Source organism: Pinus tabuliformis, chromosome 7 (assembly GCF_031772625.1).
Source record: "Pinus tabuliformis cultivar Carrire ecotype Pingquan chromosome 7, CPIR1, whole genome shotgun sequence".
Taxonomy (NCBI): Eukaryota; Viridiplantae; Streptophyta; class Pinopsida; order Pinales; family Pinaceae; genus Pinus; species Pinus tabuliformis.
In genome coordinates this window covers 1,970,890,354-1,970,903,786 of record NC_142293.1, presented here as the reverse complement: position 1 = coordinate 1,970,903,786, position 13,433 = coordinate 1,970,890,354, and the positions used below count along the sequence as shown (strand labels likewise).

The window sequence follows — 13,433 nt, the reverse complement described above, 5'->3', positions numbered from 1 at the left end:
TATTGAGGATCTTACCCTTAAGGTTCGATGTGATTGTCACCACCATATAAGAGACAAAGGGTCTCACAAACTTCTCAGTTGATGAACTACATGCATCACTGATAACACATGAGCAGAGATTGAGTAGAAATGAAAACTCATCTCTAGAACATGCCTTTAAGACCCAGATGTTCTTTGGAAGAGGAAGAGGTCAAGGCAGAGGAAACAAGAGAGGAAGAGGCAGAAGCCAAAATAGAGGTGGAAGAAACAGTCCAACAAATGCTCAAGGAAGAGGTAGCAATCCAAATCAAAACCAAGGCCAAGGCAGCAGCCAACAAAGTGGACAACATCATGCTCAAGGACAAAGGTATGATAAATCCAATGTCTAATGTCACTATTGTAAAAAATATGGGCATTATGCAAATGAATGTAGGAAGAAACAACATGATATGAGTAATAGAACTAGTGCAAATTTCACTAGATAAAATATCAGCCAAGATAATTTGTTTTTAGCCTATAATATGACTGAAGAAAAGAGTGAAGATGTATGGTTTCTAGACTCTGGTTGCAGTAACCATATGACAGGAAACATAGCCCTATTTTCTATGTTAGATCAGAGTGTGAAGTCACAAGTCACACTAGGGACTGATAATAAAGTTTTTGTTATGGGAAAAGGAGAAGTAAATGTCTTAACAAAGAAAGGTGAAAAGAAAACCATATCAGATGTTTATTATGTTCCTAGAATGAAATGTAACCTCATAAGTATTGGACAGCTTATTCAAAATGGGTACAATGTTTTCTTTGTGGATGATATATGCACCATCATGGATAAAACACCCAGCAAACAATGTATTGTTGAAGTGAAGATGATAAGGAACAGGATGTTCCCTCTCAGAATGAAAGCAAATTTAAAAAATGGAGAAGAAATAGCAGCAGTGGCACAAGAGGCTTTCCAAAGCGAACCAAAAGATGAAAATTGGTTGTGGCACTTGAGATTTGGACATCTCAACTTTGGAGGTCTTGACTTGTTGAATAGGAAAGGAATGGTAAGAGGATCACCATTGATAGAGAAACCAAACAACCTTTGTGAAGGTTGTATCATGGGGAAACAACACAGAGAAAGTTTTCCATCTGGGAAAAGCATAAGGGAAAAAGCACCCTTAGAGATTGTCCACTCAGATTTATGTGGACCGATGCAAACTCCATCACTTGCAAGCAACCACTATATGCTAACATTTATTGATGATTTTACTAGAAAAACTTGGGTTTATTTCCTGAATAAAAAAAGTGAAGTGTTTGAGAGATTTTGCAATTTCAAAGCACTTGTAGAAAACCAAAGTGGGCTGCATATAAAAGTTCTAAGAACTGATAGAGGAGGTGAGTATATCTCCAAATAATTTCTACGGTTTTGTAGAGAAAATGGAATTCATAAGCAGTTTACCACTAGGTACACTCCGCAGCAAAATAGAGTTGCCGAAAGGAAGAATAGTCAATCATGGATATGGCGAGGAGTATGTTAAAGGCAAAGAATTTGCCAAATGATTATTGGCTTGAAGTTGTACACTGTGTAGCATACATTTTGAATAGATGCCCTACAAAAGCAGTCATGAATAGAGTGATGGAAGAAGCATGGAGTGGGACAAAGCAAGGAGTCACCCACATGAAAGTTTTTGGATGTATGGCTTATGCACACATTCCAGATCAACTAAGGAAGAAGTTGGACATCAAAGGGGAGAAATGTATTTTCATTGGATACAGTGAGGAATCCAAAGCCTATAGGTTGTATAACCCATCCACCAAGAAGCTTATTATGGGTAGAGATGTTTAGTTCATTGAGGAGGAAGCTTGGGTGGAAGCACAGAGAAAACAGTGAATGTTAAAAACTCTTTGTCTCATGTTGAAGATGATGAGGAGATGACTGAAATACATCCCAAATAGCAGCACCAACACAAGGGCAGCAAGAGACACCTTTGAGCAGAAGTGAAAGTGCTTCTCCAAGCACACCACAAGGAGGAAATTCAAGTGCTTCTTCAAGCACTTGTACACCAAATGAAAGAGGTAAGAAGTTCAAAAATTTAAGTGACATTTATGAACAAGAGGCAAAAAATGAAGGTATGAACTCTTTGTTTGCTTTATATTGTCATGTTGATGACCATGTTCATTTCGAAGAAGCAATTAAGGATAGGAAATGGATAGAAGCTATGGATGAGGAGATCAATGCCATAGAGAGAAACAAGACATGAGATTTAGTTGAACTACAAAAAGGAAAGGAAGTCATTGGAGTTAAATGGATCTACAAGACCAAGAGTAATGCTGAAGGCAAAATAGAAAGACACAAGGCAAGATTTGTTGTCAAAGGATATAAGCAGCAGCATGGGAGAGACTATGAGGAAACTTTCTCACCGGTTGCTAGAATGGAAACCGTGAGAGCAGTGTTGTCCATAGAAACACAAAACAAGTGGAAAGTTTACCAAATGGACGTGAAGTCAGCATTCCTAAATGGAGTGTTCCTGGAAGAGGTTTACATTGAACAAGTTCTAGGCTATGAAAATAAAGGTCAAGAGCACAAAGTGTGAAAATTGAAGAAAGCTCTTTATGGGCTGAAGCAAGCACCAATAATGTGGTACAGTAGGATAGATTCCTATCTACTGCAAAATGTATTTGAAAGGTGTGAGGGAGAACCCACCCTCTACATCAAGGAAAAGGATGGTAAAATACTAATTGTTGTGTTGTATGTTGATGATATTATTTTCACAGGTAATGATGATTACCTTATTGAAAATTTCAAAACAATGATGAAAGAAGAATTTGAAATGACTGACATGGGTTTGCTGAGATACTTCTTAGGAATAGAAGTAGAACAAAATGGAAATGAGATTTTTATCTCACAAGCGAAATATGTTAATGAAGTGTTGGAAAGATTTAATATGCAGGAGAGAAAAGCAGCAATCACTCCCACAGTGATGGGATTAAAACTCAACAAAGAGGACAAAAGAAAGGATTTTGATCCTAGTTTGTACAAGAGCATAGTTGGCAGCCTCATGTATTTGACTGCAGCTAGGCCAGATATAATGCATGTTGTTAGTTTGATTTCTAGATTCATGGAGAGGCCAAAAGAAGCACATTGGTAGGCAACAAAAATGATTCTGAGATATGTTAAAGGTACTAAAAGGTTTGGCATTTTATATACTTCTTCAGAATGTTCAGATTTAATTGGATACAATGATAGTGATTGGGCTGGAAGTGTAGATGATCGGAAAAGCACATCCGGTTATGTTTTTCACATGGTTTCAGGAGCCATTTCATGGGCTTCTAAAAAACAACCTATTGTAGCGTTGTCTACAGTAGAGGTAGAATATGTGGCAGCTACAGCAGCAACGTGTCAAGCAATTTGGATGAGAAGGATGTTAAGGAGTTTATGCCAAGAGCAAGCAAAAGGAACTGTGATTTTTTGTGACAATAGCTCATCTATTGCATTATCCAAGAATTCTGTGTTTCATAAGAAAATGGAACACATTGACACAAAGCTTCATTACATCAGGGAATTGGTAAACAATGGAGAAATTGTTTTAGAACACTGCAAAACTCAGGAGCAGGTTACAGATATTCTGACCAAACCATTGGGGCAGAAAAGTTTTGAGTTTTTGAGGAAATGTCTAGGTATGACTGATAACTCAGCAGTTGAAATTAAAGGGGAGTGTTGAAATATTACTTTCAACTACAGCGTTTGCCGGAATCTGATCGCCTTTTTCGGAATGGTGGTAATTCTCCGGGGGGCAGCGATCACACTCATCGGCTGACACATACCATGAGCGGTTTTGTCAATACAACTTTTCCCCGGTGCGTAAAGTTCGTTAAAAAAAGGTTGTGCGATATTTCCGACAACCTTCCGATTAATGTGGGCCAAATCGACGAAATTAATGCGGCGGAAAACCTGAACATCAGACAAGTGATAAGGCTTAAGGAAAATGTGAGATACAACAACCAATCAAAGGTATCTGAAGATTATTGCTCTAGAAACGAGTTAAAAAGAAAAGCGGTAAATGAGTTTTATGACAGAATTAATGTAAATTTATTACATTTATTACTGTTGTTGAATATAATTAATATAAATTTACTATGGTTGTTGAATGTAGGTAAAGATTTTTATTTTTATTGTTTTTAATTCATGTGAGTCGGTTTTTTACGATACAAGTAAAAAATGTAATGTTATGTTTTTTAAGATGCAATATAATAAGCAGTAGCGAAAAAATATGAAGTAAAAAAAGTTACACACAACAATGTTAATACAATACTCTGTTTTCTGTTCAGCTTTTTTGTTTTGTTTTTTTCTAGAATTATCAAAAATGCCCAACAATAATTAGAAATGCATGTCAACAATTTAAATGAAGAGAGAATAAACACATTTTTATGTAATTATAAACGGGCATTGAATAACACAGGCTGATAGATGTTATTTTTAAAACAAAAATCTGTAGTCCATTCCAAACTTAACCATTTAACAAGTTTTTAACTCAGCTTGAAGCACTTAATCATATCAGGACTAGTGGCAGATGGTAGCGCGAGTCATCTAAAAGAAATAACGATAATAAGTGAAATAATATAATCTTGGAATAGTATTTAAATTTATTTTATTAATTACGTTTTTTTTCGTCATTTGCCTTTCTCAATAGATGGAAATAAGCAAAGAACGAGATGAATCATTATGTTTTGAAAATCTTTTATTTTTTATTTATGTTTAATTTTCTTTTAATAACAGGCACTTTGATTGTGCAGAAACTAGTTATCAAATTTGGGATTCCAATAAAAGACGGTTTGATTTTGACCAAAAAACTTACTGGAAAAACTTCCAAAAAATCACGACCACTGCTGTAATTGGATAGCAAAATAATAAGTATACTCATTTACCGTGTACAAATAGAAATTTTGATTCCTAAATGTTCGTTGACTGTCACCTCGGCTCCAGGGTGCCTGACGAAGGATCAGCAGTTGCAGAATGGATATTGGAACGTGTGTTAGAAGAAATTGCTGTACTGCTAGATGGTTTGTCAGGATCAAAAACTCTAGAACGTTGAAGTTGGTGAGATTTGGTCACATTCTCCACATCTATGGAAACAGGCCTTGTCGGTGAGGAAAGATGTTCTCGCTCACTGGCCAGCATGGACACTACCAGTGACATTGAAGGCCGCAACGTTGCAGCTCCTTGAGTGCACAGAAGACCAATTTTAATCACTTTCATCGCTTCCTCACACGAATAACTGCCCTCCAATATGGGATCCATGACTTCTAATGCTCTCTCTTCCTTATACAGTCTCCATGTCTGAAAATTGACCAATAAAACATTAATTAGCAGAAATCATATTTCTACGGGCGTTTCAGGAAATTTCACTTTAGATATTAAATCCACATTAGCCATACTTCTTCCGGGAGAAATACCATGTGTTGAGGCAAACTCTGATTCTTTCTTCCGCTGATCATCTCAAGAACAACTACTCCAAAACTGAATACATCCGCTTTTTCTGTCAGCTGTCCGGACAAGGCGTACTCAGGCGCCATGTAACCACTGCATAATGCCATCTATAATGAAATCAACATATCTTAACCCTCTTAAAATTAAAATTATATGATGCTTTCTCAAATATGTTAATTGTAGTTGGTTCATGTCCTGCAATTTATTAAATAAAGTTGAGGACATCAAGACATTGAGATGTAAAGAGAATACTTACAAAGTTCCAGCAATTCTAGTGCTAACGTGGCTCTGATCTTCTCCAAAGAGTTTGGCTAAACCAAAATCTGCTATTTTGGGTTTGTAATTTTTATCAAGTAAAATATTGCTTGGTTTAATATCTCTATGGATGATCCGAATGTCAGATTCCTCATGAAGATAGGCCAGTCCACGTGCAGTTCCAACTATGATTTCATACCTACTGCTCCAGTCAAGTAAGTGGCATTTTGTTCTATCTGCAATGATTGCATTACAGGAAGTGAAAACGTTGGCAAGCTACCTTCAAATACTCGATCCATGAAGCGATTAAGTAGTAAAAGAGAGAGAAGTTACCGAATAGAATCTTGTCCAGACTGCTGTTATGGATGTATTCGTAAACTAGTAGCCTTTCTGAGCTTTTAACGGAGCAACCAAGCAATTTCACTAGATTCTTGTGCTGAACATGTTGGAATATTAATTCCAACTGCACAGCGCAACGCAGTTTTGGAAAACCGTCCCGGTCTCTCCGCACCACCATTCGCAGAAGGCGGTATCCGTGAAGGGGGACCTGACACAATCAGGACGCGCCACACGTCCCCTGTACAGCAGCCGAAACCGCTTTCCCCGGACGCTAAAGCCCGTTTGTTTTTCCCGAGGTTGGTGTGCGAACCTCGTTGGATCAGCCAAGTGATCAGGGCGCCCGATCTCAGCCGTCGATCTCCTGAAGGTGCACGGGCCCGCGTCAAATCAATTTTTTGCGTGGAATGGAAGTTTTTGGTTTGACCGCCGGATGGAAGAATTAATGAACATTAAGTGTTGTTCGTAGTTTTTGGTGAAGGCCATTTTAATATGGTTATGGGCACATATTATTATATATGTTTTTTTATATATGTTGTAGAGTAGAGGCTACGTGCCGTAATTTTTTTTTGTATGTTTTATATATAAAACATTGTGTTGAGCCCGCATGTATATGCAGTAAAAAAAAGGGCGATGTGAATTAGTTTTTATGTGTGTAGTAGTGACTGCGCATGTTGTAGTTTTAGGGTGTCTGCGCGTTGAAGTTTTTTTTTGTTGTGTATTGTCACTGCGGCCGCGCACCGTGGTGCGTTGTTTTTTTTGTTTTTTTCATGGAAATGTAATGAACGCACAGCAGTGCGAGATATCATTGGAATGGTGCTGCAGTTGACAATGTAATGGGTATGGTGCCTGCGCACAGTAATGCGATTTTTGTAAATGCACAGCAGTGCGATATAAAAACAGGGATGTAATGTTTTCCTCTTCTCATTGAAGAACCGAGGAAGACCATGATGTTTATGTAATCTCCACAGCAGTGGAAAATCTGTGAGAGCAGCAGAGTTTTTTTTTTGTGATTCCCTCTTTGCACAGAGGAAGAAATATGTAACAGAATGTTTGTTTTAATTAATAGAAATGCTTTGTGACTGTGTTGTCTTCTGAGTCATTTTGGTTTTAAAAGCTTCCCTGTGTAAAGATCCTGAACAAATGAAACAGAGCATTGGCTCTGTGATGTTTATTTTGTTTGGTTTTGGTATTTTCCCATTTAAAAAAAAATACCCAACAGTGGTATCAGAGCTAGTCCAGGCTCTTTGAAGGCTCAAAGATGCTGGAGGAAGGACTCTTGTTGCAGCAGTGAAGGCTCTCCAGCAGTGTGAAGACTCAGCCAAAAGAGTTAAGGTATTTTTCAAAGCTTTCCTTTCTGTTACTGTTGAAGGAACAGTCAGTGATTTAAAAGAAAAACACAGTCAAGTATTTAAAGCCTAGATAAGAATGGCAAGGTCAAAGAAGAAAGCCTTCAGGCCTGTTAAAAATGTGTCTCCCTCCTCTATTAAAATAGAAGACAATTTATTTGAATACATTTTATTTGAAACCCCAAAGTTTGATGGAAACTTTGATGTATGGGAAATAAAGATGAGGGCTTTCTTAATGTCTGAGGGGATTGAAGTCTGGGAGTCAGTGATTGATGACAGCAAGATGGATAAAGAATCCATGGAGTATGATGCACAAGCAACAAAGACTATCTTGAATGGACTCCCTGATTCTGTGAAGAAGAATCTAGGAAAATACACATCAGCAAAGGATATATGGGACAGACTGCATGACCTTCATGCAAAGGGAGCACTGACCATGACAATGAGTCAAGAAGAACCCATCATAGAAGCTGAGAATGAGAAGGTTGACTTCATCAAACTTCAAGTAAGAGAAAGGGATGAAGAGCTTGCCAAGCTTAAGAAGGAACTTGAAGAATGCAAGAGGAAACATCATGAAGAAGTCATATCCATGACAAATCAGTTGAATGAAGCAAAGAAGCAGGCAGATGCCTTGACAAGTCAACTTGAACAAAGACACAAGAGAGTGAATAAACTTATTGAAGAGATTGGACAGTACAAGGTAGAGGTCTCCTCCCTTAAGTCCGAACTACAAGAAGCCAGGAAGCAGACACAAGGAGCTGAAAAGAAAATGAAGAGCAGTCAAGCAGAAGATGAAGAAATCTCCAAAATGAAGACAGATATTATCTCCTTCAAAATAGTAGCAGCTGAAGCTACTCGTAGCAAGGAAGAAACTGAGGGACAACTAGCAAAGAAAAATAATGAATGTGAAAAGTTAGAAGAAGAGATTGTCCTCCTCAGGAAGAAGGTTGAAGGGATGAACAAGATCATGAAGAGCTCTCAAGCTTTGGATGACATGCTCAGCTATCACAGATCTCCATCTGATAAATCAGGACTTGGGTATGTAGGTGAACCCTCAAACAAGGATGAGGATGCTTTAAGCAAAGGAGATGTGAAGAAGCCAGAAAGAAGGTGTGATGCTCCTAGTTCCAGCAAAGGCAAGGAGAAAAATGAAGGTTGCAATAGAAGAAATCCTACTCCAAGTAGAAAACCAGCTCCAAGAAGAAATGTAGCTGATGGAAAAAAGGCAAGAGGCAATGGTGATCATCAAAGGATCTCAAGGCAGCAAGGCTTCAGAAGTACATCAAGGAAACCTCCATCTCCCAGGTACCAAAGTTCATTTTATGGTTATTGTTATGCTTGCTCAAACTTTGGTCATATGGCAAAAGACTGTAGAGCATTTCATGGAGATAGATGTTGTGGTCCCCGACAATCTCCAAGAAATAATTTCACAAGAAGAAATCATGAATTCTTATTCATGAATAAAGTTGAATGCTTCAAGTGTCATAACATTGGGCATATGGCACGTGACTGTAACTTGACATGGGCTCTTACACAAGCTAGACCCATGCAAAAGAAGAAAGTTACACAAGTATGGAGAAGAAAAGAAATACAGTGTGAAAGCCCCTTAAGCAACGCAGCTGATCTAAGTTTGTTTTGAGAAAACTTGCCAAAAGAAGACAAGCATACATTAAAGGGGAGCTTGTAATTTTTTTGTTGCTGAACTGTCTTAATTGTCACTCTTTGATGAAGACCTTTTATAAGGGAAAAATATGAAGTTAAATCTGCTATAACAGCAGAAAAGAAATGGGGGCAGCGCTCAAATGTAAAGAGCAGCAGCGCAAGAAGAAAAGTATGCAGAGCATGGAGACCCTCACAGCAGTGGGAGGACAAAACATAAAACAACAGTTTGAATTTTTTATGGTGCACATGCATTGAAATGCATAGCAATGGAAGGTAGTTTCCTTTTATGTAGTATGAGAGAATACACTCACAGCAGAGTGAGTATAATACACAGTAGATTGAAATGTTTTCTATTGGGAATGAAAATGCAAAGCAGTGAGAAGAAAATGAGAAGAAGGAAAAACGCAGCAGAACGTAAATGCCTAGTGGCTGAGAATGCAATGAAATTCTTTCACACAGCAGTAAAAAAATGTAATGTTTTTTTTATGCAATGCAGCATGCAAAGAAATGCATAAAGAAAAACAAGGACAACAGTTTTTTAATGCACACTGGATGTATAAGAATGTGTGTGGCAGAAGAAAGCCAAAGGAATCGCACAGCAGTGCATTGTATAAAAAAAATGAAGACTAAGATTGTGTGAAGCAAGGGTGCATAAGAAAAGGCAGCGGCCTGTGTTATTTTTTTGTGGAGAATGAAGTGCCAAGAGTATGGGTACACAACAGTATGATGAAACAAAAGGCAGCGACAGTGCAAATTGCAGAGGCAATGCAGCAGCAAGAAGTTATGGACAACAGCATGATGGCAAGAAGGAGAAGCACACAGCAATGCAAATAAAAAAAATGCAGCAGCAAGAAGTTTTGAACAGCAGCACATGCAAAAAAAATTTTCCTTACAGCAGTAAAGGTAAATGTAATGAATTTGTTGTTCATTGAATTGAAATGCAATATATGCAACAGCAGTGAGTGTAAGAAATGTTTACACACAGCAGTGTAAATTTGTAAGGTGGGACAGAGTAACTGTTCCAGAAAAGATAGAGTATTATGTCTTTGAAGAATGCACAGCAATGCAAAGTTTGCAAAGAAATGTAAGTGAAATGCTGCAACACAACAGCAAGTGTAGACACAGCAGTGTGGGGTAGACACAGCAGTGTGGAGTTTGCACACACAGCAGTGCAATGATTGTTTGTTTTGGAACTGCATTTGAAGCAGTCATTTGGTGAAACCCTCTGTTAAAGAGGAAGGTGCTTTTCAGCACATTTTCATTGGGAAACCCTCTGTTGAGAGGAAGATGCTCTTTAGCATAGTTTGGTGAATCAACAGAGGAAGATGCTCTTTAGCATAGTTTGGTGAATCCCTCTGTCATGAGGAAGGTGCTCTTCAGCACATTGTTATGGTGAATCCCTCTGTCATGAGGAAGGTGCTCTTAAGCACAGTTTCAGGTTAATCCCTCTATTAAGAGGAAGACAACTTTGTTTGTTTGTGAACTGCATCAGAAGCAGTTGGTGAATCCCTCTATGTGAGGAAGATATCTTTGTAACAGCAGTACTGAGGAATCCCTCAATGAGAGGAAGTGTTTGGGTATGTCCTAATGCCCAGCAGTTGAAATTAAAGGGGAGTGTTGGAATATTAATTCCAACTGCACAGCGCAACGCAGTTTTGGAAAACCGGCCCGGTCTCCCCGCACCACCATTCGCAGAAGGCGATATCCGTGAAGGGGGACATGACACAATCAGGACGCGCCACGCGTCCCCTGTACAGCAGCCGAAACCGCTTTCCCCGGACGCTAAAGTCCGTTTGTTTTTCCCGAGGTTGGTGTGCGAACCTCGTTGGATCAGCCAAGTGATCAGGGCGCCCGATCTCAGCCGTCGATCTCCTGAAGGTGCACGGGCCCGCGTCAAATCAATTTTTTGCGTGGAATGGAAGTTTTTGGTTTGACCGCCGGATGGAAGAATTAATGAACATTAAGTGTTGTTCGTAGTTTTTGGTGAAGGCCCTTTAATATGGTTATGGTCACATATTATTATATATGTTGTAGAGTAGAGGCTACGTGCCGTAATTTTTTTTTGTATGTTTTATATATAAAACATTGTGTTGAGCCCGCATGTATATGCAGTAAAAAAAAGGGCGATGTGAATTAGTTTTTATGTGTGTAGTAGTGACTGCGCATGTTGTAGTTTTAGGGTGTCTGCGCGTTGAAGTTTTTTTTTGTTGTGTATTGTCACTGCGGCCGCGCACCGTGGTGCATTGTTTTTTTTGTTTTGTTCATGGAAATGTAATGAACGCACAGCAGTGCGAGATATCATTGGAATGGTGCTGCAGTTGACAATGTAATGGGTATGGTGCCTGCGCACAGTAATGCGATTTTTGTAAATGCACAACAGTGCGATATAAAAACAGGGATGTAATGTTTTCCTCTTCTCATTGAAGAACCGAGGAACACCATGATGTTTATGTAATCTCCACAGCAGTGGAAAATCTGTGAGAGCAGCAGAGTTTTTTTTTTGTGATTCCCTCTTTGCACAGAGGAAGAAATATGTAACAGAATGTTTGTTTTAATTAATAGAAATGCTTTGTGACTGTGTTGTCTTCTGAGTCATTTTGGTTTTAAAAGCTTCCCTGTGTAAAGATCCTGAACAAATGAAACAGAGCATTGGCTCTGTGATGTTTATTTTGTTTGGTTTTGGTATTTTCCCATTTTAAAAAAAATACCCAACAGAACACGACTGATAAGATTGACTTCATTCAGAAATTCAGTGTCTCCTTGCCTTGAATCTATATTCAGCGGTTTAATTGCAACCTCTCTTGCATCAGGTAGAACCCCCTACAGTAGATCAATGAACTTCAAAATTATTTCTATTTTTCATGGAACCTGCAGATTCCAAATATCTAATTTGACAGAAAGCAATGATATTAAGCTCTCACTTCAAATACGGATCCAAAACCTCCCTGGCCAAGCTTGTTTTCTTCATTAAAATTGGACGCAGCCTCTTTCAGTCTGTCGTAGTTGAATATAAGTTCCGGATTAGCTATACTAGGCGATAAGTCAATTTCTCCTCCTTCCCCTGAGAAAACATTAAAAAGGCATCTATTTATTTTGCGGTAAAGAAATAGTTGATAAGTTCACAAGACACGAGTATGTCAAGCACACACTAATGGTTTAGCAATTCCAGAACCTCCGCTTCGAGAAATGCGTTCCCAAAGTCTTAGACGAGAGAAAAAATTCCACTTCCAAAGGCCTATGACTGCCATGAATCCAACCGTAGCAGCTAGTACGCCCAGAGTTATTCCAAGCACGTTAGGTCCTGCAAATTCACACTTGAAGGCTTAGTAAATTGGCTCTTTTATTTTACAAAATGAACAAAAACACCATACCACTTATCATTGCAAACTGTGATAAAGAAGATACCGGATACCGGTCGCGGTGACGCCATGACGGAAGTATTAAAAAGGTTGTCAACGTCGTAACGCAAAAAGCAGTACATACTTAAGTAGCGTCCTCCAAGAGATCCAGTTTTGCATCCCTTGGATAAAATCGACGGACCGGCAGCTAGGCACGATTGGCAGTTTGTTGGCGACAGATGGTTCCAACATTGGGCTAGGATGTAGATTTCCCAGATACCTCCATAACCGGTTTCGAATTTATCTGTAGCAAAAAGTGTGTGACTCCGCACAGTTTTGTTGATAAGTTTTGACAGAGCCTTCAGGGTAATATTTGCGAAGAGATCTGGCTGAGCGCTAGCAATATTATTGTTACAAATAGTTTCATTGGCACTACTCTCATCATAATGGTTGTAAAAATTATGATTGTCGTAACGTAAGAAGCAGGCGTCTTTATAGATGAATCCAGAAGTCTTGTGGCATTCCTTTACAAGGATTTCTTTCGCCACAGAAGCACAGGCTTTGCAGTGGGAGGAATTTAAATCTCCTCTGCACTGGATAAACCCATAAACAGTGCTATTGCTGTTTTGCCCCTCAACACTTGAGGTATTGAACCCGCTGGTAGAAGCGTTCCCCGATAATGATTCCAAAACCTGGATTACATTACGCTGGAGATCGCTACCATTTATGTATTCCGTTCCCGCACAACTATTCCAGAGAGGTGCAGCTAGTAATAGGTGCAGGCGCGTCCATACAGTGACGATAAGCAACATGCGGCCGTTTATTGTTTTCATCTCCATCGACGTTTCAAACAGAGCTCGACGCTTTCCTCTCGAACTTTTCTTTTCTAATTTGATGAGGGGAGCTGCTGCACCAACGATCATAAGGCTCTGCGTGATTTATTATTTTTCTAACCCTTTGTTCCGGCTTACGTTGATACACTGAATCTGCACTTCTGATAAAGATGTCCGTTGATTTTTCAAGTACGAGGGCGTGGAATGACTC

The 13,433-nt window shown here is 39.0% G+C and overlaps 1 protein-coding gene across 1 annotated transcript; it reads right to left on the bottom strand.

The window, feature by feature from the left end:
• Window positions 1-4,930: 4,930 nt before the first annotated feature.
• On the bottom strand, window positions 4,931-13,228 carry LOC149256362 (cold-responsive protein kinase 1-like). The gene is made up of 8 exons (XM_089455340.1): window positions 12,670-13,228; window positions 12,224-12,352; window positions 11,973-12,112; window positions 11,788-11,871; window positions 6,048-6,167; window positions 5,706-5,971; window positions 5,416-5,542; window positions 4,931-5,299 (listed from the first exon to the last, which is right to left on the bottom strand). Exons 1-8 carry the CDS (start codon window positions 13,226-13,228, stop codon window positions 4,931-4,933), a joined length of 1,794 nt encoding a protein of 597 aa, XP_089311466.1.
• Between the last annotated feature and the right edge of the window lie 205 nt (window positions 13,229-13,433).